We start from the raw sequence: 21,492 nt of genomic DNA on the forward strand, positions 1-21,492 counted from the left end.
CCCTTGCACAGAAAACACCCACAGTACTTTCACCTTATGTACCTTATTTATAATCCTCTGTAAATTCACCCAAAAGTCATGAACTACATAATACTAATTCTTAGGGGTTGACATATTTCCCTGATCTTTCATGAGCCACATGGGGAAACAGTTTTCTCCTGATCTGAATGAAGAAGAAAAACAGTGATCCTAATCAACCATTTGCCCTTAGTGGCTTCCCTAAACAAATCTGGGAAAGCGCTTAAAGGCTTGGGAATAACCATGACCCTGCTTGATGCACTGTAATAACCCTACCTAATTATACTGATATAAAAACTAATTGGAAAGATAGCAAATGTCAGGGTAAGATGCAAATCGTAGGGTGTTAATTGCTGAACAGGTGCTGGAATAGAATTAAATGAGCATTCTGATTAAAAGAGTGGAGGAAACAAATGTGGACCCCCAATACAAACTTGGCCATGTGACTTCTTCAGCAGTCCATTCCACCAGGGAAAGGTCATGGTGCTGTGACCTCTGTTCTGTGATGGGTGGACCACAAAAATAATAGTGACCACAGAAGAAAAAAACAACTAGCAATAATACCAACATGACTTCTAGGACGGACTGCTTGGTTTGAGCCCCAGAGATATAGAAAGAAGCCTAGATAGAGTCAAGAATGCATCAGTGCTCACCTTTCCCCTTCCACCTTGAACCAGAAGTCTTCCTATCCCAATCCCCAGCTACCACACTACCACAGTGCTAAGTGCTACTGGGGACTCATGACACAATTGGGGAGTGACAAAGTGCTTGAATTATTAACTGAATCAGTAGCATTGCTTGCCTTTAATAAGATGAAGCCATATAACAGCCATGGCACTGGAGTGAGAAGCCACGACAGAGAATACATCAGAGGTTCCACCTGCTATAAACTGCTCCTTCTTATGGCAAACAGCACTTCTTGACGCTCTGGCAATCCAAACTCTAAGCTGTATCTATAAAGGCAACTTTCTCCTTAGCCCAATATACCAGTGAAGGACGCTGCTTCACAAATGCCTGGCGTTGGCCAAGCTCTCAGCCAATCATCATCAATTTCTTGACATTTGGCGAAGGTGGACCAACAGCACCTGCATGCCGGGGCCATCAGGAGAAGAAACCCTGAGGGCAGCAGCTGTATGTGGGTGCTGGGTGACAGACATACAGCTCCCAAGCTCCAACTTGATAGGATCTCTTCCCAACACCATGGCACTGTCCACACTTCCACTCCTAAAGAGGCCCTTTGCTTCAGTACCCCCCGGAAGAAATGCTCTATGTGAAGGGCCTACTACTTTTCCCGACATACAACCACAGATAACCTAGAAGGAAATTATTCCATTTCCAGGAAGGATGCTGCAGCTTAAATGTTCTTTTCTCCCCATGGTTTGCAGGGCTTTGAGATTTATGATGCTGGAAACCTAAACCAGCTCTTTAGTGCGGGGAGAATGAGGCAGCTCGGTCCTGCCGTGTTCCACACTGACGTTTCTCACGCTGCCCTGCCCCAGGGTAGAACAGCAATTCTTTCACAGTGTTCATTCCACCTGGGGACCTCTTTACCCAGTGTCTGCCAACCGCACACCCTTCTGCCTACCTGTATTTGCTTTTGGTGACAGAGCCCAGGGACGGCAGGGTGCACAAAGCAGCAAAGTTAATCCTTCTCACTCAGACCTATATCTACTAGAGTTAGAGCAGAAAGCAGATCAACCCAGTTTGCCTCCTTCTATTTTTTTTTCTTTGTATTTAATAGACTTGGCCTACACTTACACCGGGCAAAAGAAAATAATACGATGGCGACATTAGACAATGCATCGACTCAGCAGCCCAATTTCAAAGTGCAAACAGAGGAGCTCCCAAATGCTTTAAGAGGGAAATGTGGCTACAGGAGGCATGCGTGAGATTTCACCTTGTTTATTTGTGCTTTTATAAGGACACTGAGAATAATAATAAAACAGGATGGCAAAGAGAAACTTTTTGCTCCAGCATGGAGATGGGTGGGTATAACCCTCCTTGGTCTTTCCTTTTCTTTGATCTTAAGAGAAGTTCACTCTCTCTTGTTCACTCTTCTCTTTAAGGAAAAAAAATAAACTGTCTCCTGAGTAACAAAGTCAAGACACTTGCCAGTAAAAATTGGTTAAGGTCATCACTTCTGAAGGTCAAACGAGTTTTAGACAATATGCCATGTGGGATCACCATTCAGCACAGTTAGTTAAATGGTTAAAAATAATAAAAATAATCACAGTAGTGGAGTTATTTAAAAAGAAAAAAAAAGCACAGAAGTCCGAGAGAAAATGAGAGAACCAGATGTCTTGAAGGAATGCTGGGAAATGCTTAAGAGAAAGATTTCTCCCACCCCAAACAAAAGCTTCCCCAAGGATCTTTTGAGATGCGCTGTCAGTATCTGATACAGCACCATATATCTTTTTTTGTGTTTTGCTGTAGGGGTTTCTTATTTATTTATTTTATTTTAACAAAGAAGACACAAGAGGGAAACTTTTTTTAAAAGGATGGCAATTCAAGTTGACCCCAAAAGCAAGCATTTCCCCAGATCCCTCATGCGTCTGCCTTGTCGAAAGATCCAAAAGACAGCAGAAGCGACGTTGCCCCAGTAGTAGATTGGCATAGAAAGAGGCCAATCTCACACTCAGCTTTTCTGAAAATGATACCATCGATTTAACTGAGAAGACACCACGATCTATGCAAGCTCCAAAGGAAGAGCTCTGCTTTTTATAAAATAGAGCATGAACAGGTGGAGGCCAAGCAAGAGACTGTTACGAGATGCAAATGAACTCTCACGGGGGACTTCCATGGCTCCAAAAACAAACTCAGAATCACACTGACAGTGCAGTCCCCATTCCAACTTATGTCACATCCTTTCACAGGGCAACGGTGGGCAGTCAGGCCTGGTGCTTTTTCATGATCCATTTGCTTTTTCAGGCCACAGCTCACCCCCGGAACCAAAAAGTCTCTTGTGCCAAGGGATGCTTTAAAACTCCAGTGAGGCCCCCGCGAGGCTCCGGTTCCAAGCACCACTCGTTGCCAGTGACAATTAGAACAATCTGAAAGTGTTCCTCCCAGAAAAATACACTCTTTTTTGTTGTAACAGGGGTGTAAACGCCAGCCAATCTCTTTTGGCACCCAGTGCCGCAAGAAGTGCTTTCACTGTGCCACCTCTCGACAAAAACGCCCTCAATGAGTGTCCTCCAAGGACCAGCTTTGAAAAGGGGTTTCGCGTATCAGGTTAATGCATGCACTTGGCACGGCCCAACTTTTGCACCAAGGCTCTGGGGTATGGGGTGATAAGAGCCAGGTTCTGTTTGTTAACGATAAGGCAATTATTTCTTTGGTACTTCATAGGAAAAAAAAAATCTTACAGCAAAGATTCAACCAAGGATCCCTAGGGAGACAACGGAACTCGTAGGTTGGAAAAGTTTCTTTCTTTTTTTTTTTTTTTCCCTTCACAGGAGCAAACAAATGGGCCATTGAGAGCAACAGAACGGCTGAGACCAAGTTCCTGACAAACATGCTGGCAGTCGGCTCCTGCACAAGTCCATGATAACTTAGGGAGGGGAAGGCAGGCGGCAAGGGGAAGGAGAAACAGGAAGAAAAGGCACAGAGCGAGAGGAAAGGAAAAAGAGAAAAGGAGGCAAGAACAAGAGCAGAACAGGAGCAAGGAGGCAAGAAAGAGAATAGGGTGGAGACGGGATAAGAGAAGAGAAAGGGCACAGTGCATCACTGGTGGCGCTCTCAGTGTGTTTGGAGGTTGAAGAGATCCATGAACTTGGAAGAGTAAACAAATTAGACCTTTATTTTCACTGACCCCCAATTGAAATTTAGCATCTAAACATCTCTTTCCATTTTAAATGTGGACAAGCCCCAGTGGGATTATAGATCCATAGGCTTCCCCGTGCCATCAATGGCATCCATGATGAAAAAAAAAAGGGGGGGTGGGAATGGGGTAGAGGGATGGGAACGCCAAAATCTTGGGACAGTATTTGGCATCCTGTCTCTCTGTAGGCATAGTATTTCAGAGGATAGATATGTGTAACTTGCGTTTGGAAAAAAGATTCTTTCATTTACTCCCTGGCTCTGATTTTCTGCCTTTAGCCCCCGGCTCCCTAACCCTCCCTGGAATCCTCTAACATGCAACAAGCTAGGGTTCCCATGCCAGGGAGCTTTCAGGAAGTTTTTCTCAAGGTCATCACATCTGATTAACAGCTGAGAGTCAGTTCCACACTTTGCAGGTCAGGTCAAGCATGACAATCTTTTTTGACACAATTTTGCCCAGCTGGTTTCTGCTAAGCTCTGTAAAACTCAAAAAAAAAAAAAAAGGTAAGCTGCGACTTCCCAAAGAAGCATGTCACTGACGCCTCATTTTTAGTTTTCTACTAGGGGAAAAAAAAAATGCCGAAGGGACTGAGATTAATCTACAGACATAATGGGTCTCAAAACAACCAGCCTCCTGGGGCGCCTGGGTGGCTCAGCCCTTTAAACATCCAACTTCAGCTCATGTCATGATCTCATGGTTCATGAGTTCAAGCTCTGAATCAGGCTCTGTGCTGTGGGTGCAGAGCCTACTTGGGATTCTCTTTCTCTCCCTCTCTCTCTTTCCCTACCCCATGCACATGAGTGCTCTCTCTCCCTCTCAAAATAAGTAAATAAACCTAAAAAAGAAAACTAGCCTTCTGTCCAATCTTCTCAGAATTACGTCACAGAATCCCATTTCCATGGAATTTCAAATTTGCTAGTCAGGATAGACTAGCATCCAGCAATCAGTGGACCACTGACCCCATGACCTATGGAGTAATCTGCTAGTTATGTCTCTTTACAGATGTGAGTGGGAAACAGCTGAGCCCATGCCCTTGGAAATTCCCACCTACTATTTCAGTATCACAGGTCAGCCTGGCCCAACCAATAGAAACCACACCAACTCATCAAACTGATCTCTCTGCCCTCATCTGCAGATACTTAGGTTTGGGCTCTGTGTCAGAAGTCTCTCAGCGAAAATGTCCCCCATCTTCATTAAGCCAGAAGACCTAACGTGTTAACTTGGGGCTTCTTGGTGCTGGATGAGGTTGCCAATCTTTAGAAAAGGTGTCACACTCAAATCCAGCTGCCTGCCTGGAGGTTAAGAAAGAGGGCACCGCCTTTTTCAGGGCAGTGCCAATTTTGAAAAACTTTACACACTTCTCTCATCTAAGGAGGGAAAGGTCTGAGAGGACAGGGGAGGGCCTCTCAAAAAGGAGCCCACAACTCTACTTCTTTGGAGAGGGGACATTTCTACCTGGCAGTAAGAGTCCAGAGGACTCCAAATGATAAGTGACAGCCCTGTGTAGACAGGTAGCAGCCATCAGAGTGTCGGACGTCAGGCACAGAATGGAGAGAGATGCTAAATGAGATATGCCCTGACCAAAACTACATACAGGCTTACCTCGCTGTCTGGTTAATTTGCTCCCAGTCTCAGTGATGGGAATTAGGCAATTGCTCTAAAAACTCAGAAGCCACCATAAAAATAGAAAATTATTGCTTCCTGTCATGACCAAATATTAAACACAGTGCACACCTAATGACTCTATCCCTCCCCAGGGAAGAAGCTTTATGAACAATAAAATCCCAGCAGACTTCTACTGTTTGGGTTTGGAGGTCTCATTATGGGCTCACTGATCCAATACAATTTACAAGCTCAATGGACTCCACTCGAAGTGAAAACCGCCAAGCCGGAGTTATAAACAGAACACCTACAGTGAAGCCAGCATTTCATTCTTCATCAGGGAACGAAAAGAAGAAAGAGGGGATTGAGGAGAAAGGCATTAGGGTACACGTTGCTCACGGAAATGTTTCTGACAGCCTGTGTCGGAATCAAGGTTAGACACCTCCCTAAAAAAGCAAGGGAGACCCTAAAGCCAAAGGCAGGAAGTAAAAAAGAAAGGTCAGCAAAGGAAAAAAGAGGGAGATGAAGACAAGGTGGGGCGCAAGAGAAGTGAAGGAAGCAAATGTGGCATTTTAAAATCTGTTATGTTTTTCAACATAGGTTGACTCAAAAATGACACCAAATTTTCAAAGTTAGATTTTTTTTCAGCTCACTAAATTACCCAGATATATGTCTAAATGGTGGTTATCCTTCATCTTGTGACTCAACATCTGGATGATAAAATGCATTAGCCACTCTACATTTACTTGGGCAAGCATCAAGTGGACTGCTAGCATTAAGTCGAAGTAAAGTCTGGCTCTTGTTCAAACGTCAGCCAAGACCAAGTGGGGAGAGAGGAGTTTCCCCTTTACCTTTAACTCCATGCAATTTATCACTCGAGCCTAAACAATCCCACATGTTTGAAGCGCTGAAGGAGACTTGGGGAACGCCGAACAAAGGCTTTCAGGGAAGTCAGAATAAAAGTGAACAGGAGATGGACAGTGGGCACTAAGCAAAAGCAATGCAAGGGAGGCGACAAGTCCATAAAACAGGGTCTAGACAGAGCATGAGAGCAAGGCACCAAGAGGTGACAAAAAGAGACAAGAGACAGAGCGCCAAGGAAGGCGTCTGAGCAGAGACACTGGCAAAGACTGGCGGGGACCAGGGGCAGGATGGGGGCGGGGGGGGGGAGGCAGGGAATGCTGATGGTTCCCAATAATGCTTTCTGCTCACCTATCAGCCTCCAAACTGAATCTGCAAAGTGTGAATCAACTTCCACAGGGACAAGAAGATGATTATGAGCCCTATACGATGACAGAATTAAAAAACACAAAAAGGAAGGAACAAAGCAAGCGTGAGCCCATCATGGTACAGGGCTCACCCATGCATCATCTCTCCCCATCCCAGAACTGTGAGGCAGCCTTCCCTCCCATACTTTTCAGATATAAACTGGGATTCAGGGAGGGTTGCCAGATAAATATAAGATGTTCAGTTAATTTTGAATTTCAGACAACAACGAATAACTTTTCAGTATAAGTATATCCCAAATATTGCATGGGAAAGACTCATACTGAAAATGCGTTTGTTGTTTATCTGAAATACAAATTGAACTAGGGCATACTTACATCAAAAAAAAAATTCATGTTTATGGTTATTGAAATTTGACTGGACAAATTTTATTTGCTAAATCTGGCAACTCCAGATTCAATGAGAGGGAGGAAATGAATGAATGGGCAAGGTATGAATGGCATAGAGAAGTGGTCAAACCCAGATCTGAAGCCAGATTTTGCTACAGGTATCACATTCCAGGAATAATAACCATCTCAAGTATGCAACCTACATGTCATTAATCTGTGTCGTGGGTACAACCTTACTTCTTCTGAACTAAGAAAGAAAAAGCCTTTTACACAAAACAAACTGGCTAGGTACAAAATTACTGGTTATAGTGAAGTAAAATGTCATCGGTCTAAACCATGGCATGGTCCTTGAAAGGTGATGAATCCTCCAAAACTCCATTCCAGTTAGAAGCTTTGCAATTCAGCAACACCAGATTCATTGTGAAGGCCATTGTTTCTCCTGCCCTCTCCTTACACAGACCATCACAGTTTTGTGCTGGGAGCAAGAGATCTTGTCTCTAATCCCGGTTGAGTCTTTGGCCTGCCTGCTACATGGCCACTGAAGGAGCTGCTCTTCAACAGAGTTTTCTCATCTGAAATGTGGGATGACAGTCCCAGAATATAGCTGAGTCATGTGCAGAGCTCAATCAGAAAAATGTCCTGTGCAACTGTGCAAATCTGGACCCAACTCAAACGATCAAAAGGCTTGCCCTTTCTCTCCACAAAGACCCACCTCAGGGCTTTAGTGGAGGACCTATGTGTGAATGACACCTAAGAAGGTACGGTGACCCAGACTGCATAGCCATTTTGTGAGTTCTCTTTTCTAAAAGTCCTGGTGTCCTCTGTGCCTTAAAAAAATGCAAGTGTTAACCCCAAAGTGCTGGCTGGAATCCAGATGGTTCCATCCCTGCAAATTCTTCCATTCCTGCCATGGTATCAGTGGGATTAGGAATTTCTCCCTTTTTCCTTTTCAAAAGCGCCTGTTATATGTGAGCAGCTGTAGCTTATCTCACCAGTTCTGGTTCCTTGGTGGTCTTGAGGGGGCTGGGAGAGTTTGAGTTTAGAACAAAACCTTCCTGGAGGACAATCATTTAATTAATTACCCAGTCAAGACTGATGAAATGCTGACTCCTTATAGATTTGGGTCTAGGCTGCCTGACATGCTTTGAGCTTCTTGTCACTCAACCACTTTCCTTTTGATCAAATGCCTGCTCCAATTGCAATTCTAGGTCAACATGAAGAACAGAGCAACAAAGAACAATTCTTATAAGATTTCAATCAACAAATAATCTAATCAAGTCCTAATGGGTAGAGTCCCAAGTCTATAAATCATCTGTGGATAACTTCCTTCTTATCTCCTTGGGATATGCCGTTTTTCCTAACCATGTGGCCTGTTTGCCTCTTGGTTGGTCATAAATAGACCCAGAAGAATGTATTTAGCCCTGTTTGCTCAAATAGAAAGAAATAATGGAGAGTTCTAGAATGTTCTCTCTGGATGAATGTGGAGTCCTATTGATCTTTCCCAAGTTCTGGGTCCTTAGTTCCCTCTAAAAGCCAGCTAGACAACTCTGGGAAGAAATACCTTTCCTAGAAACAAATATCGATTTCTTATTTCCAGCACAGAACAACCTCACAGTGCAGTTCTACTTCTCTTGACTCATCCACTTCCTGGCAATTCTGCTACTTAATCACATCATACAGTTTTATAAGGAAGAAGCTGGAAGTTGAAGCATACCATTATTTTGTTCTACATAACTGCATACATCCACTGGGTCCTCTGATTTTCCCTGGGAATTGATCCAGGGGACCTATGCAAGCCCTTCGAATGCGAGAACACTAGTAAAAGTGAACTGGTTTGGGTTTTTCCTCTTTTCTCAAGAATTACTTGCAAATGGTTTGAATTCTGGCTTCCGAGTTCCTGCTTTCTCACAAACATCCAGGCTACTAAAAAATTCACAGATTGCCAGATGGTACAACAGCAGTTCTTTGCAAAGGATCTGAGCTTTCCAGTGAACAAAGGACGTGTACTCATGGGGACAAGTGGTAACATCAGCAAAAGCTTTGGAGTGGTGGGTGTACTGGGGGAGGGGAAGTGAAATGTGGAGAGGTGAGAAAATGGGCCTTTTACCTCCAGTGACTGGTATCTGGCAGGGAAAACCCAACTCCCAACCACTGCTGATGGTAGAAGGGAGCATATCCAGAAGAAGATGAAAGAAATTAAATCAGAAACTGGAATATTTTTACAGGAAGCCATTAAATTTGAAGCCTGTGCCCATTTCCCCAATCCCTGGTAGTACTGGGTGATGGAACTAAACTGATATTTATTTGGCAGGTAAACGGATAAATTCCCAAAAATGTCACAGGAAGCAAAGCACCCGTGAACTATTTTAATGCCTTCCTACAAGGTTCCCCTACTTGCATTCTCCATTTTCCAATTCATCCTCAAAATTATCCCTCCAAAATAGTGACCTGACCATGAAATAACACTACTCAAAATCTTCTAATGTCTTTCCATGACCAACAAAAGATGTCAATACTCTTGTCCAGGCATATAAAGTCTTACAAACTCTGGACCCAAATAATCTTTCTAACTTCTCCTACTGCCTCCCCTTCACACACATCCATGTACTTCTAAAACTATGAGCAGATTTGGGAAATTCGTTCCTTTCCCTATGTTTTCTCCTACCACTTTCCTCCTAGAATGTCTTTTGTCCTCAACCATGAATGTTCAAGTTACAGTCATCACCCCTCACACCTCTACCTAGATGAAAATAATCTCCCCACTATAAGTCTTCAGAGCTTTAATCTCTGCCTCTCTTATGGCAGTTTTTTCTGCACACCTTTGGTTTTTCCATCTGAACTAAAAGCTCTTGATGGGAAAGCTTTGTGTCAATTCAATTGTATTATTCCTAAAAGCACCTTGCAAAGTCCATAATATAATAGACCTTGATAAACATTTACTGAATGATTCATTCTGCCTCACAATCCTAGATATCTGTTCTTGGCATTGTTTTGTATCTATCTGCCCCTGGGGGGAAGATTGCTAAGCAGCAGTCAAATACAAGTAGTCATGGGAAAGGTCCTATATAAACTGGCCAAGGACTCAGTCACCCAAACTCTTTAATGCTTGGCAGTCACAGATTAATCTACCAACTAATGTTTACTGAGTGACTATAGTATCCAAGCCACTGGAGAGATGCCTTGGGAGATACAAGGTAATAATTGCTATGACTTTTTTAAAGCATCTATTCAGTCATACACTATGGTGGGCACCTTACACTAATATTCTTAATATAATAACTCATTGAGAAAGGTTGTATTATTAGCACCATCACAAAGCCAAGAAATATTAAAGACTTAAGTGACATATGATGTCTGACATCGAAGAATTACAATATACTTGGAAATGTAAGGCAAACCCAAATAGGTAAAGAAGATGACAATATCCACACATCCTAATAAGATCAGGCACAGGTGGCAAATGTCAAGTGAGAAGACTTTGGCTATAAGAATTCATATCTTTAAAGAGGCAGAATCTAAAACCCGTCTTGAAAAATGTAAAGGATTTATATTGGCCAAGTTTGGGGGCAGGGGTGTTCCAGGGACAGTTGGTATGTGCAAAGGGAGAGAGGAAGACATTTTCAAGGTCTGCTTGATGAAACAAACATTTTGATTCATGGGGAAAGAAATGACAGGACTAGGAAGTTGTAACCTATCTACAATCACCGAGTTTTCATGTACTTTTCACAGTCTCTAAATATATACTTCTCTGTGTGATCGTTTAAGCTGTCCACTCCATAAAAGTTAGGAGCCATGGCTGTATTGTTCCCCAATGGTCTCTTAGTGCCAAGAATTCACAAATATTTGCCTAATAACTGAACAACAACAGAATCCTAAATGAATGAATGATGGAGTGAATCAACGTACAGATGATTGGGCCAGTTTGAGTCAAATCTTAAAGATCTGTGAAGACTGGTCAGTCGAGTAGAACAAGTATAACAAGTATATATTATAACAAGTATACTTCTTAAACCACAGCCCAACTACAAAGTCAACATCAGAACTCATTCACACCACCTCTTTAATCAGTAGAAGGAGAATGATTTTCTCAAAGGCAATATCATCTATTTACCACTTGGCCCAGGCTGTTATCTGATGAAGTGCTTCAACCCAAAAGGATGTGTTTTCTACACCAGCAAATAGAAGAGTCCCTTCTCCTATCAGTGTCTCCCTAAATGGCCAGGAAACTAGCAAAGGGTTTACTGGAAAACAAAGGACAAAGAACATGAAGGAATGATGCGCTCACTTTGGGTAGATACAGTGTGTTGTTTAGGGAGAAAATCTACACCCTCTCTGAGAGAAGAGAATTTTCAGTTAAAAAAAAAAAAATAGCCCGGGGCCAGGCTTTTGTAGGCTTTTCACAGCACCGGGCTCTCTACACTGGAGATGAGGAATCTGGGCATGGAAGGCACATATTAATAGCTCCCGTAAATTATTGATGGGCAAGGATGATGAATTAGCATGCCTGACACCCAAGCCTGGGCCCTCAGCTAGAATCAGAGAATTCAGAGCTGGAAGGTAATGCAAAGGTCATCCACTAATCCAATGCACTTCTTTTTACAGATAGGGAAACTAAGGCCCAGAGAGGCAGCTCATGACCTCTGTAACATGAAACAGCTAGTTAGTGACTGATCCAGGGCCAGAAGCAGGCATCCTGATCCTAGTTTAAGGCCATATCTGCTACACACATGAAGCCTCTCAATTACGGGGATGGAGGGCTAATATTCCATCACACCCGTCACACACACGAATGTGGCTTGTACAACCTCAGAGTTAAACGGCATTTCGGGAGCCAACAGTGCTTCCAGACCATACTCACCAGGCCTCTCCATTCTTACCCAGTTCTAAATTCTGGAAAGCTTTTCCTTCTTTACTCAAATCTTTTTCTCTGGAACTTCCGCCCATTAATGACACTCCAATTTCACCACAGAAACTGGCTATGTGACCTTGGCTAAGTTCTCCAGCTCCTTAAGAATCATAGTTTTCTCCATAAAATTGAATTTTTCTCAACCACCAAAGATGAACTACGAAGACTATTTAATTAATGCAAATTGCATAGTGGAATGCCCAGCACACAATGCCAATTAAAGGTTGAGTATGGGTCTTATCCACCCTTCTCTGAAATCCTTGTTCGGGGATGTCTCTACTGACATGTCTGGCTTGTCCATTTCCATGGAAAGGGAGGGAGTGGTCACAGATTGAAAACCAGGTTAAGTGGCCTAAGACAGTAGGAATCTACTAGGCTTTGTGGACATAAATGTCAGCAAGAGCTCAACTCCAACTACTGTCCAAATAGTGCTTCTGTGCTGAAAGGACTAGTGGGGTTAAAAGCCAAACCTATGTTACAAATCAAGAAGAGATTAATATGGAGTTAATTTGGTAAATTAACAAAAACTCTAGTGTTCAGATTTAATGCAATACCTTCTAGCATGCCTGGAAGGTCAGTAAGAGCTTCACTCCCAATGGTGATTCTCTGGAAGTTCCCATCCCAAAAATAATACTTTCCTGGAGTTAAGTGATACACTGGGGAGGGGGATAACAAGCATGGGCCAGAGTAGAGAGGATCCAGACATGCACTCCAATGGGACAAGGTGATCGATGAGGCAGAAAGAGGTGGGGAAAGGATGTGCCAAATAGTAGAGAAAGGGCAAACAAGAAGCCTGGACCGAGGGGAAAGCAGCAAGTTAAGATGCTTACCAAGATGACAAAGGGAGCAAAACTTGGGGTTACACAGCAATAGCACTGCTAGGAATTTACCCAAGGGATACAGAAATGCTGAGGCATAGGAGCACATGTACCCCAATGTTCATAGCAGCACTCTCCACAATAGCTAAAACATGGAAAGAGCCTAAGTGTCCATCAACAGATGAATGGATCAAGAAGATGTGGTTTACCTATACCATGAAATACTACATGGCAATGAGAAACAATGAAATCTGGCCATGTGTAGCAACATGGATGGACCTTGAGGGTGTTATGCTGAGCGAAATAAGTCAGGCAGAGAAGGACAAATACCATATGTTTGCACGTATAGGAGGATTAGGAGGAACTTGACGGAGGAACAAGGGGGAGAAGAAGGGCGGAAATGGTGGGGGAAAGGGAGAGAGGCAAACCATGAGAGACTCTTGAATGCTGACAAAAACTGAGGACTGATGGATGTGGGGGGGAGGGGGGGTGGGCATGGAGGAGGGCACTTTGGGGATGAGCACTGAGTGTTATGTGGAAACTAATTTGACAATAAACTATTTGTAAAAAAAAAAAAAAAAAAACTTGGGGTTACAACTACTGAAAAGAAGAAGGAAAGAAAGAACGAAAGAATGAAAGAAAGAAAGAAAGAAAGAAAGAAAGAAAGAAAGAAAGAAAGAAAGAAAGAAAGAAAAGGAAATAAAGGAAAGGAAATAAGGAAAGGAAAGGAAATAAGGAAAGGAAAGGAGAGGAGAGGAGAGAAGGAGAAAATAATGGGGGGATATGGAGAAATTGGGACCTTCACCTACTGTGTGTGGAAACATCAGTAGCTGCGATAGAAATGGTATGGCCATTACTTAAATTACCACTTGGTAGGAACAAGGGCAGAGAAGAGAGTTCCATATTCCACTTCTAGTTATATACCCAAAAGAAGGGAAAACAGTCAAAGAGATATTTGCACACCCCTGTTCACAGAAACATTGTTCACAAATAGCTGAAAAATTGAAGCAGCCCAAGAGTCCATCGACAGATAAGTGGATAAACAAGTGTGATATATTCAAACTGGGATATTGGTCAACTTTCAGAAGGAAGGCAATTCTGACACAGGCTACAATATGAAGGATCTTTGAGGACATTATGCTCAGTGAAATGAGCCAGTCACAAAAGGACAAATACAGTAGTGATTCTGCTTATATGAGGTCCTCCGAAGTAGTTAAACTCATCAAGACCAAAAGTAGCATGGTGGCCGCTGGGAGTGGGGGAGAATGGAGAGTCACAGTTTTGCAAGATGAAAAGAGCCCTACAGTGGCACTCACCCCTCAATAATGTGAGTGTACCTAAACCACTGAACTGTATATGTAGAAGTGGTTAAGACACTCAAGTTTATGTTGAGTGTATTTTTCCACAAATAAAAATGTGTTTAAAATAAAAGGGAAGATAACATGAGGAAAACTCACCCACAAGAGATACTTTTAAGTAAACTTTTTGAATGAGGTTCATTGTGTTGTTTGTCTGGCTTCTTGAAAAAGAAAGTAAACAAAAATACATCAACACTTAAAATGGCCCTCCTGGAAACAGAGCTCAGAAATATGGAGACCAGCATCCTAGACAGAAGACTGGGATATTTGGCATGTGAGACATAGGCTGATCTGCCCTTTCAGTAGAAAGTACCATACCACGTGGGTATGGACAGCCTACAATGACTCAAAAAGAACATTAGCCCTCTCTACCCATCGGATTTTTTAGGGGCTATAGGAACTGGAACTTTAAGGACTCTTTTTCACTCTCCTACATCAGTGAAACTGTCCCTAAAATGATCTTCCCACGGACCACCAGGTTATCCCGAGCCCCAGAGATTCAGCAGATACTCAGAAGAAGCTTCCAGATGGAGAAGATAGTCTGAGAAGCCCAGAAAAAAACAAGGTCGAATTAGCTCTGAAACCACAAAATGTAAATTGGCTTCAGCCTTTTTATTTTTATTTACCACACACAGATCTTTAGGGACAAGATTTAGACTGAAGACCAGAGTACAGATTATGGTTTCGTTGTTGGTTTGGTCTTGCTCTGTTCTGCTGGCTTGTGTTGTTGGATTTTTTTTCTTTCAAATAGGAACTTTGGGTTTTTACACTAAAAATTAATCAACTCAACTGCCACTCTAGACATGTGCACATTTGTACACAGAAGGGAGGCTCTATTGGAGGCCCGTGATTCAGCAGCAAGTCCTGCCGAGCTGTGTGTTGGCCTGGGGTTTTGGAGAGGGGCGTGGCTGCCCAAGAATTCACAAAAGCATGCTGAAAAGACAACTGAAAATAAAAATTACATTTATGCTTCTAGATAAATCAAGGCAGAGAGTGATTTAGTAGGAAAAAAAAAATCCTAGTCTAGGGCTAAGTCTGAGGACCTGGAGAACTACATTTCTGGTAGGGGGGGCTCCCTATTATAAAATCTGATGATTTTCAGTGAAGAGCTCACAAGGTAGTAAAAGCTATCTTTCATATTTTAAGCAGCCTATTGGAAACTGACTTTCTACCCAGGATGTGGTCACATGGGCTAAGTGAAAAGTCAAGTTGTTTGAGCTGGAAGTTGATCAAGTCGGTATTGGTAACACTGGCTGTCTTGTCCCAATCAAAATCAACTGGCCATTGATGAGAGATCAAGGGCATTTCTGGAATGAGATTCTTCCTTTCCATTCCCTTGTATGTCTTTGATTAATAAAAACGGAATTACAGCTGAATGGTTACTTGTCGATTGCAGTTGAACAGGCAACGTCTGATAAAATGCTGGGCTAGCCAAGGAAAAGGATAGAAGGGGTCTTTTGTGGTGAAAAGTTTGGGAACCACCCTTGAACCTCCCCATCCCCTCCCCCAAACGTGCACAATTCCAAGGGAATAAACAGGCTTCCCTGGAGCCAAAGTGGAGCGTGCCTGTTGTGTGAGAAAACTCAAAGAGAGACAGTGTAAATTAACTGCATCTGGTTAGATGAGCGAGCAGGGGGAGGAGATAATTAGTTGGCATTATAGGAACAAGGGCAGAGAAGAGAATTCTATATTTACTCAGAGGAAATCCAAAATAGACTCCTTTGCACCCGTTTGCTGCTTGTGGGGGATCTCAACATTTCCAAGTTGGCAGACGTTGAACCCAGGGATGGGATGCATAACTCAACCAAACCCCTGAATGACACAAACCACCCATTCCACCTCCAACAAATGAAACCCTGACGTCACCTCTTTTTACATCCACAGTGAAGGGAAGGAGGCTAAGGTATTAGATATTCAATATCCAAATATTGAATATTCAATATCCAAAAGATATTCAGAAGCAATAAGACAAGAGGGAGCAAGATCTCAGAACAAAAGCCTTACAATGAGTAAGCAGAATAAATGCATCTGTTTATAATAAAACGGGTTCTCTAAAAACCTGATAATGGCCAATTTACAGTGCTCTTTGGTATGTTTCCATGTGTAGATGCGCAACATTTCGAAAGTAACACATATTTCAAGTGATGCAGAGATATTACTGGGCTGTTTTATTGTGTACGGGATAGTAAAAAGTAAATGCCATAGTCCCATAAAGCTCTATAATAGGCAGCTAAGATACAATTTCTACCTTCAAAGCAGAATTTGAGACATTCTAGCACAGACAATGAAAGCACCTAATTTGAAAATCTTCTCCCTCTGTAGATGCTAAAAGACTTTCATTTTGTACACATAACATGCATATTACATAGGAGTAAAATGTAAATATGTTGGGCTTTATCCATGCGTGCAAGTCATATGCAGTCTCTAAAAGTGAGAACTGCTAAGTGCAAGGTCACTAGGATGTGTGCTTATGAGATGGAAGGTGTGGGTTAGGATTTACAGGTTTGCAATGGTTTCTAAAGCTGATTTGTGGGGTCCTTATTCCAAGAACTGGTGTGCTGGTCACAAAGCTGGAGGACCTTCTTAAAAAGGGAGCAAAAGTGTTGGAGGAGAGATGAAGATTAGTGAGGTCAGTGTGCGTGCTGGAAGAGACTGGGTCTCTATCTAAGCTCTTCTCATATGCTTCAAATTCCCCTGGAGGATCCTGAGGGCATCCTGGGAAGTTGGGAAATGGGGCCACATGCGGTCGACACATCCAACTCACACGAGTCAGGACACACAGTGCTTGGGAGAGGCAGGCTGTGGCAGTGAGAGGAGCACGAGCCGAGAGGCACAGACAACTGCGTTCTAGCGCCAGCTCTGCTCCACCCAGCCGTGCAATCGTGGGCAAGTCATGTCGTCATTCCCGGGTCAGCCTTCCGTCTATCAGATGAGAGAGATGGCTGACCCCAGAGGGTTCTCAAAACCCCTTAATTGTAAGCTTCTATGCATGTTCCGAAAAACAAAACAAAAAAAAAAAAAAAAGAAAGAAAGAAAAAGAAATTCCTAACAGCTCTCTAAAATTGGTCCCACGCGACCTTCCTATGGTGGCAAAGGCACCCTCCCTGCACATCCAACAAACATTTTACATTTGGTTATCATCCTCTTCCAAGCGTCTCAGAGAGGTCTGCAGAACCTCCACAGACATTTCAGGAGCCTCCTGAAGCCCACTGCGGCAGGCAGCACCCTCTGATCCCACCACGGAAGAGCAGAGATGCTGAGTGTTTTGTCCAAGGTCAGAAGCGAGGACAGGATTGGGATTCCAGCCTCCCCGTTCCTAGGGCTATGCTATACTTTCCACAAAGAAACCAAGCTGGCTTTCTGGGAAGAATGCCAGAGGTTCCATTCTCCCAACTGAGAATTCATTGGGATATTGGAATAACAACTTTGGAGACTGTGGTCTCTCCAATCCATTTCAGGACCTGGCGAGAAACACGAAAACCCAAAGAAAAAAGCAATAGGGAATTATTCCGTTTTTTAACGAAAGAGAAAAAATTAGGGGTGGGAATATGGGATTTCTTAAAAATTACATGATTGCTAGAAGTTAATTTGGTATTTCTTCGTTGGTTTGTAAGTTCTGTTTCCAATCACAAAAACAGACAGCTGAGGATGCCTAAATCACATTTCAATGAACTAGCATCTTGTCCCAGAGAATCTTTCCCACTCTGAATATAACAGAAGACCCAGAATGCAATGCTCTGTGGTAGAAAGGAATCTCCCTCGATGCAAGAGAGAGCTTGTCATAATCCCCTAAACTGTAATCGAAACTGAGAGTCTTCAACCCAACAGCCATCGCTGAGAATGATAAACGGGGTGTCACTTAACTCGGGGTACACTGCCTCTTCCAAGAAACTTACTGAGACCCAGCTCTGCCAGAAAAGAGAGCTGGCATCCTTTACAACCCTTTGCCATCCACACACTCCTTATTATGTTGACATCAGTGCACCTGGAAAAGAAGCCCATCATAGATTTAGAAACACATGTTCAAAAAGGAAGGTTCTGACTTCTAAGAAACGCCAACCAGAACAAGAGAACACATGCTGGACTAGCCCTGCCTTGAAGATAACATGAAACCAACCTCATGGCAAATCCCAAGTGATCGGTACTCAGCATTGAGATTCATCAAGGAAAGAAACCAGAAATGATTGTTTTAATCATTTTTCTTTTGCCCCCTACCTGTCGATGATGACAGGGTCTGAAGGAGTCTCGTTTCGGTTTCCACAACTTTTCTTCTCACAACATCGACTGTAGATTGGGAAGGGACCAAAGGAGTAAAAGAAATTCATTAAAATCAAGAAAATACAATGAGCATATAGCAGAGAAACATTCACAAAAATAAATGTGTCCTAGGTAGCCTCTTAGCATTCAGTTGCTCGAGTGCAGAATTTATGGCCATGTCTAAAAACAACACTGGACCCAAAGCCCAAAGATACTCATTCAAATCCTCACTCTGTGGCTTATAACTGGGTAATTCTCAGCAAATCACAACTTTCCCAGGTGCCATATTTGTATTCTGAACCACAGGCATTGGATTTTTAAATCTATAAGGTCACATCTAGTTCCATGTTGAATGATTTTATGATTGCATATTTTAGATCTTCGTGTCTTAATAAATATTTGAAGAAAGAAGGGGAAGGAACACGTATAAAATAGACCCCAAGTAGCTGCCTCGATTTATAAAACTTACTTACATAACATCTTTCCAGAGAACTCTGGAATCTTTATAAACATTTATTTTTTTTTATTTCTATCCTTTTCTGAAGACAAAGGAAGAAGACCAGAACCATGGTATACGTTGTAACTTAGGGAGAAAATGAGGCAAGGAGCTATGAAGTGAGATCTCCAATGACTTTCATCAAGTCCAGAACAGAAATGGGACATGATGCACTAAGCACTATCTTGAAAACTCCACCTCCCAGGACTTCCTCCTAGCAGAGTACCTGGTAGAGGCTCAAAAAATGCTTGTGGAATTATCTGGGAGGGAGAAAGAAAGGTGAAGCCCTATAGCAATTACAGCGAATAAGAAGGGCTGGGTCAAACTGGAGCAGAGAGCAAAACACCCCAATCCAAAGGTGTCTGTGTGAAAGACCTAGACAGATGTGACAAGGGCAAAGGCAGCTGGGGGGGGGGGGCACTGAAAAATCACCTCCCCACATTGCTGCCCATTGCCATGAGGATTACAGACTTCTGAATACCTCTTGGCTCATCCAAGCACCAACTACCATCAACGGTAGTTTCTTACAGATGTAGGCTTGCATGGCATAGAAAAAAAAATTACTATCCACACTGGTGTGAGAATATGCCTCATAAACATTAGCAAACTCTATGTAAGCACTGCTTCCCCATGATCTGTTGAAGGGTGAAGCAACATAGTAGGAAGATTGCCGAAGTGAGAATCAGGGCTCTGCCGTCCAACCCGGTGCTGTCACTAAGCAGCTGCATGTATTTAGTCAAATCTGCTTAACCCCCCTTGGCTTTGCCAACCTTATATATAAAATTAAAATACTGTACGAGATGGGGGTGCTTGGGGGGCTCAGTTGGTTAAGTGTCCGACTTCAGCTCAAGTCATGATCTTGTAGTCCGTGAGTTCAAGCCCTGTGTTGGGCTCTGTGCTGACCGCTCAGAGCCTGGAGCCTGCCTCAGATTCTGTGTCTCCCTCTCTCTCTCTCTGCCACTCCCCACCCATGCTCTGTCTCCGTCTCTCAAAAAATGAATAGATGTTAAAAAAAAAATTAAAAATATATATATTGGACTAGATTATCTCCAGAGTCCCTTCTAGATTTAAGAAGCTGGGGAGGCAGCAAGATCTCTGAGCACCCTTCAGAGGTTGATGACAGAGTGAGGAAAAGAGGGAGGCCATGTGGCAGCAATACCAAAGTCTTACACCAGCCCAGACACAGATTTGCTTTCTGGCTCTCTCCAGTCCATTTGCCCTCTCTGGTCCTCCACAAAAGGACAAACACACAAACAAATAAAGAAGTATTTTTAAAACTTTTCAAGTTCCTCTTCCCTCCTTGCAGGGATGTTTGGATTACTCGGTGAACTATTCCACCATCTCAAAAAGCAAAACAGACTTGAGAGATGCTAACCACATTTCACCAAATGAGCACTGTGAGGTTTTAAGAAATTTAATCAAATTAGTAGGAAGTAAAAGAGAAATGGCCTCAACTTTCTTAAATACCAGAGTTTGCCACTGGGGGCTTTCTGGAATAATATTTTGCCTTTGAAATTATATTAGGTCTTAACTTTTAAAATTTCAACCCATCCCAAGATTAACACCAATAAAAATGCTGGCCAGCTGCTTTCCTGCATCCCAAAGCCCTTGTCTCTCTTCCCGGCTTCCCTATCACCACCCATTTCCGTCTCCCACCTCTCCTGTTTCCATCGCTTATGTCAGCAGAATACCTTTGTGGTTCAGGCAAACCTTTTTTTCTTCTGCAATACAATTTCTAAAGCCCATACATGCCTGTTACCTAAAGATCTTCTAGCTAGACTCCCCTTTGACGCTACCAGTGTGTCAACGTAACCCAGATACACGGACAGTGCTGGGTACAATTTAATACCAGGGCACACACACACACTGTCAGGATGTGCTACTCTGTTTGGTTTGAGAAGGCATGATTCTGAGGGGGCTGCGTAAGTTTGCAAAATTGCTCAGCTGAATTCAGCTGCTTGCCATGAGGAGTTTCTCTGAAGGAAAAGAAAAACAGATAAAAATGTAAGCCTGGTGCCAGTGTAATACAATGTGGGGGAATCTCATCAAGGAAGGAAACGTTATTCAAAGAAAAATGCAGAGAAGTTTTAGGACCCGATCTTCCATTTTCCAACAGTAACATATTTAAGTATAATCTCTAATGTTCATAGTGCAGAAAAGATGGAGGAGGTACTCACTTGGCAGCCGGACTGAAATAGTAAAGGTACAAAAATAATATGAGTTAGAGCACCTGGGTGGCTCCGTCAGTTGCGTGACCAACTTCGGCTCAGGTCGTGATCTTGTGGTTCATGGGTTTGAGCCCCACATCAAGCTCTGTGCTGACAGCTCAGAACCTGGAGCCTGCCTCGGATTCTGTCTCCCTCGCTCTCTGCTCCTCCCCCATTCGTGCTCTGTCTCTCTCTCTCTCTCAAAAATAAACATTGAAAACTATTTTTAAAAATAAATAAATTAAATAATAATAGGAGTGGACTGTTTGCTCCATTTGAGCCCTTCTTAAAATCTCTCTGGGTTAGGCAAAACTAATTCTTTTCCTTTCTTTTTTTTTTAAGTAAAGTTCTCATCAAGATGTCCTCACTATTTTTATTTTTATTTTTTTGCAAA

At 42.8% G+C, this 21,492-nt stretch overlaps 1 protein-coding gene across 8 annotated transcripts in view; it reads right to left on the minus strand.

Annotated features, from left to right (window-relative positions):
- EBF2 (EBF transcription factor 2) overlaps positions 1-21,492 on the minus strand; it is a 195,871-nt gene that overhangs the window by 166,100 nt on the left and 8,279 nt on the right. For 7 of the 8 annotated variants that reach the window (XM_039250435.1, XM_039250433.1, XM_039250429.1 and 4 more), the window contains exon 6: positions 18,354-18,422. The exons of the other annotated variant lie outside the window; for it this stretch is intronic. In XM_039250435.1, the coding sequence (XP_039106366.1) occupies positions 18,354-18,422 (69 nt within the window). The remainder of the gene's footprint in view (positions 1-18,353; positions 18,423-21,492) is intronic. 8 annotated transcript variants of the gene reach the window in all.

The sequence above is a fragment of the Hyaena hyaena genome, unplaced genomic scaffold (assembly GCF_003009895.1).
Source record: "Hyaena hyaena isolate Hyena2069 unplaced genomic scaffold, ASM300989v1 scaffold_370, whole genome shotgun sequence".
In the NCBI taxonomy this organism is placed as follows: Eukaryota; Metazoa; Chordata; class Mammalia; order Carnivora; family Hyaenidae; genus Hyaena; species Hyaena hyaena.